This window comes from Amblyomma americanum, chromosome 2 (genome assembly GCF_052857255.1).
Source record: "Amblyomma americanum isolate KBUSLIRL-KWMA chromosome 2, ASM5285725v1, whole genome shotgun sequence".
Classification (NCBI taxonomy): Eukaryota; Metazoa; Arthropoda; class Arachnida; order Ixodida; family Ixodidae; genus Amblyomma; species Amblyomma americanum.
In genome coordinates this window covers 211,078,706-211,084,097 of record NC_135498.1, presented here as the reverse complement: position 1 = coordinate 211,084,097, position 5,392 = coordinate 211,078,706, and the positions used below count along the sequence as shown (strand labels likewise).

The 5,392-nt window shown below is 47.1% G+C and overlaps 1 protein-coding gene across 1 annotated transcript; it reads left to right on the top strand.

The window, feature by feature from the left end:
- Positions 1-1,564: 1,564 nt before the first annotated feature.
- Positions 1,565-2,560, top strand: LOC144119445 (uncharacterized). Its single transcript, XM_077652050.1, has one exon. The coding sequence runs from the start codon at positions 1,565-1,567 to the stop codon at positions 2,558-2,560; it is 996 nt and encodes a 331-aa protein (XP_077508176.1).
- The last annotated feature ends 2,832 nt before the right edge of the window (positions 2,561-5,392 follow it).

The window sequence follows — 5,392 nt, the reverse complement described above, 5'->3', positions numbered from 1 at the left end:
GTGTCCATGGTCAGAGGTGAAAACACCGATATCAAAATTTTTTAGTTCTCCGCTTGTCCGCTAGGTGCCGCCGCCGTTCCAAACACTGGTACAGAGCAGGGTATTCAAACAGAAGGGGATGAAGCAATGAAACAGATAGGAACAAGGATGACAAAAAAATTTAAAGAAACAAAAGTTGCACATAATTTATTGAGGGAGGATAGGCCGGTTACTGCAATTGCTGCACTTGAACAAAGACAGTGGGAAATGACAAAGAAGGTTCCTAGTGGCAAGTCGACAGGACCATATGGTATTCCGATTATGTTAATAAATAAGCTAGGACCAAAATACGAGCAAACATTAATACAGGCAGTGAAGAAAATGATAGTGGATGACAAAGCACCAGATGATTGGCGATTAAGTATAATGAACTTGATATATAAGGGAAAGGGAAACAAAGCTGACATAAGTAACTACCGTTCCATAACAGCGACATCTGTGGTTTACAGAGTGGTGATGCAGATGATAAAGGACAGACTGCAGGCTTGGGTGGAGAACGAGGGGGTGCTAGAGGAGCTACAGAATGAGTTCGGGAAACAAAAGGGGGTGGAGGACAAAATTTTTTCATTGATGCAGTGTATAGAGATTGCTGAAAAAGAACACAGGCCCCTATGGCAAGCATTTCTGGATATTAGGGGAGACTACGACAACGCTATTAAAGAACATTTGTGGGATATACGTGGCACATTATATATATATGTGTGTGTGTGTGTGTGTGTGTGTGTGTGTGTGTGTGTGTGTGTGTGTGTGTGTGTGTGTGTGTGTGTGTGTGTGTGTGTGTGTGTGTGTGTGTGTGTGTGTGTGTGTGTGTGTGTGTGTGTGTGTGTGTGTGTGTGTGTGTGTGTGTGTGTGTGTGTGTGTGTGTGTGTGTGTGTGCGTGTGTGTGTGCGTGCGTGTGTGCGTGCGTGCGTGCGTGTGTGTGTGTGGGGGGGGGGAAATGTGTGGGAAAAATGTATCAGGGCCTATAGAGACACAGCGGGGGCTTAGGCAAGGATGTCCTCCGTCTCTTTTGTTGTTCATGTTGAACTTGCAAAGATTAGAGATCAAACTACACAGTAGCGGAAAAGGGTTAAACCTTTCTTTTTTCAAGCAAGGAGAAGGGATTAAACATCTATTACCGGGACTAATGTACGCGGATGATATAGTGCAAATGGCTGACAACAAGGAATATTTACAGAAGTTGACAGATATTTGTGGAGGGAGATAGATTAGGGTTCAAGTTTATATCGAAACCCACCGCCGGCCACCCATCAGTAAGAATGGGTACAAGCCACCCCGGTCCGGCGCCCGGCTTCTTCAGGGGTGTGTGCATGGAGAAGGCTCCGGAAACCCCACTGCGCCCTTTCGGGGGCAAGCCCAGTTTCGAACACTCAGCCTGCAAAGGTGGTTCGTGCTTCACTCCCAAGTTAAGTGTTGGACTTAATGCTCGTACGCTCTAACCAGCGTCAAGTTCAACACTAAGGTCCTTCGTCAGAAGCGATTCAGAGTATCACCTCGGTCCTGAGGAAGTTTAAAGTCTGCAGTCATGATATTTCATCATGAGGACTGCGAGCATAGATTACTGGATTTCACGCTAAAAGCAGCGGATGAGTACAAGTATCTTGGGGTGTGGATAAATAACGGTGCTGGGTATCTGACAGAGCGTGAAAAATATGTAATGAATAAAGCTAGTAGAAATGCAGCTGCCATGAAAAATAAGGCACTCTGGAATTACAATAGGTATGAAGTGGTAAGAGGGATCTGGAAATGGGTGATGGTTCCTAGCCTGACTTTCGACAATGCGCTCCTGTGCGTGAGACCAGACGCTCAAGCAAAGTTAGGAATCAAACAACGTGGCGTAGGAAGGCTAGCTTTGGGAGCGCAAGGCAATACACCAAATCACGGGGTGCAGGGTGATATGGGATGGACGTCGTTTGAGAGCAGAGAAGCTAGCAGTAAGATAGCTTTTGAGGAGCGATTGAGAAAAATGGGGGAAAAGCAGTGGGCTAGGAAAGTTTTCAGACACCTGTACATAGGGAAGGTTGACACGAAATGGAGAAAGCGAACTAACAAATTGACAAAGAAATATCTCGACAGCACTAGGGGGGCATATCAACAATTATCGGTTAAGAAAAACGTTAAAGAAACAGAGAGAGCTCTGTGGAAAACAGGGATGCTGACGAAATCGGCTCTGGGAACATACAGGATCTTTAAGCAGGAAATTGGCAATGAAAATATCTACGACAATTGTATGGGAAGCTGTTTGTTGTTTGAGGCCAGGGCGGGAGTTTTGCGGACTAAGCCATATAGAGCCAGGTCCCACGAGATAGAGACGTTGTGCGTTGCGTGCGGAGAGAAGGAGGAAATGGCTGAACACTTGATACTTTTCTGTAAAGGGCTCCGACCTGCAGTGAAAAGCAGAGGGGCTGATTTATCGAAAGCATTGGGGTTTAACGACAGTGAAGGAAAATTAGATTTTAAGCGGGTAGAATTAACCAAGCGAAGGTTGTCTGATTTGTGGCTAAAATCAAGGAAAGAGTAAAATTTCACAAGTCATTGCTAGGTGGCTTGAACCACCGCCCGATTTAAAGGGATCAGCCTTATCGATCTATGCATCCATTTAGTAGTCGCCGCGGCACAAGTAGGCGCGGTAACAGGCTTGGGAATATTTTTGGTTGTAATTTTTTGTTGTGCTCATTTTTGGCTTTCTTTGGAGAATTCAGTGGCAGTGCTTAGATCATTATTTCGTCCCCCACGAACCTGCAATGCAAGGATGTAGCACCCTGGATAGATTGAGAGAGTGTTCCGTAAAGGAAAAAAAATTCCGGGTCGCCTGCAGAACCATTGCTTCGCGCCCGGTTTCGATACCGACTATGCTTACGGGGAAGATGGCCTAAAGGAAGCCCTTGTTAGGATGGGGCTCCAACCCCATCGCAGGCCACCAGTGTAAGAGATTGCGCTTCAACGCCCCCGGTGCCACCAGAGTTGGAGGCGGAGGGGCCTTTGAGTATTCTGACTCGTTCAGTCCCACAGGCGCCGTCTCCGAATGACGTTGTCGGACTCCGTTACGGAGGGAAAATGTAGGGTTTATTTACATTTTTACGAGCATGTGAATAAAGATTGGGGATCTCTCCGAATGGAGGATGATTTTTGCTATATGATATTCTCTTCGTCCCTAAATTACCTAGGTTGAGGACCCCCTCGCCGGGGTGGGTGTGGCCTTAAACTTTCGTTCATGCCCACAAGCACACACCAGCTCACAAACGATACGCCCCCGTCACTTCTCGAGCCTGTGAGAGAGGAGGGTGCCCTCGGGTTCTTAGCGACTGCGGAAGGTGATATTATCTGGCCAGTCGAATATTCCCACGTGCTGTTGACACCTGTTCTTTATCCGATGACAGCCGACTCGCCAGGCTAGATCGGAAGGTCAGGCCCAGAAGCCGAAAGGGGTTGTTTCGTCCTTGGAGATGCTAAGATTGCGGACGATGACTGCTTGCCCGCCGCTTTACTCGTCACGCCGTCTTCCACTGAAAACGAGGCCCCTTTGTTCCCCCTACATGATCACGGCATTTGGGGACGATAGCTGCCGCTCGCTCGCTGCGGCAGCGTCTTTCAGGCCTCCGCTCTCGGGTCCCATACTCGGACCGGGAGACGCTTGCTAATTGTAACCAGCTGACACCTGGGTCCAGTCTGCGTGGTCCTTGGCGGCAAGCCTGGGAGCGATCCCCATCGCGTTGCTCGGAGCCACCCCGAAGAAGCATAAGTGTTGGCTGCCAAAGGCGAGACTTGCTGTCACCGTAGCTAATACAGTGGGCTGTCGCCGTTCGTAACACTCTCTTCAGCTTGCTGAGTTTTTAATTACAGTTTTAATAATCATAATCGCAGTTTTTATTCATAGTAAACTGTCTTTAATTTTTGGCTTGGTGAAATGCATTTCTCAGGGAAACTGTGAAGATTCTATCTATATTGGCCTTCTTGCTTGATGCAGAAGATAAAGACGCTGCTGAAATAACCTAACTTCGCATGCCAGCAGGAACGATATTGAAGTTGCCTGTTGATCAGGCTGGAGCGTTACGTGATCATAGTCAGCATGTAGCGAAGAATGACTCACGAGTAGTCTTTCACATCGCAGGCTATGTAGCACGAAAATGTGTCGTAAAGGCAAAGTGTGAAATAGGCATTGGCCTCTTAACTATATCAGGCACTGGTGGCAGTTTTCAACTTGCAAGGTACACAAAATACTGCGACAAGATAGGATTCATCTACCCTTTCGCACAGCTATATGATTCTGTGCTGAAGCTTGATAACCTTTTTACAGATTGATGCAGCCAAAGCCAACTCCATTCAAAGAGCATCTTTGATGTGCCGGATGTGGTCAGGGCAAGGCTGTGTAAAGAGGTCGGTTGCCATCTTCACGCCTAAGCTCTTTCAAAGTTAATTTTAAAAATATACATCGTAGTCAGGCTTCACTTCTTTTTGAAAGGAGTGAACACTGAGAGGCCCGGCATACGTGACCGGGCCAAGCACTTGAAGTTGAGCTGCAGCTGAACCACTGCGACACTTGATTTCTCTGTGCGCTTATCTCAAACAATATAAATAAATTTGTCTTTCGCCCATTTAAAGATGAAAAGCTTCGAGTGCAGTTTAATTACAAATTTTCAAAAAAAACTCGAGTTCGATTCAGGCCGCGGCGTTCGAATTTCGGTGGAGGCGAAATTTTAGAGTCCCGTGTATTTGCGATGCCAATGCACCTTAAAGAAGCCCAGGTGCTCTAAATTTCTGGAGCCCTTCACTAAGGCGTCCCTCATAGCCTGAGTTGCTATGGGACGTTAAACCCCCATAATCCATAATTCCAAATCTGCTGAACACGTTTAGGCTGATGCTGTAGCAGAGTAGTTACAGCATGCAAGTTCAAAGTGATGGGTGGGTACAGGCAATTCGAAAAGAGCGAGCGAGTCGCGTAATGAACTGCGTGGTAGTGGAACGCTACTGTAAAATCGGCGAGGATGTGCGAAGTTTCACAGCCGCCATTAGCATTGATTTGAATAGATATTTGTCAACTTTAAAATTTGGAATAAAGCGACACGCAGTAGCCAAACCGGTGTGCTCAAAGCATATGCTCGCGTTTGTCGGATGATGCGTAGCATCGAGTCCGCAATTTCAGCTCATGAGTTCTTGGAATCGCAGAGTAGTGGCCGCTGTGTACCTGCGCTCCACACGCCTAACTATGCCCTGCATTCGCGCGAATGAGGATATTATTGAACCTTCAACCGCTGATGTTGAACGACACGCATGGTGCAAACTAGTTTAGTCAACGCAGGCCCGATCTTTTGGCAGTAACACGGCATTCTAACCCGTATACGTCTGGACAGCT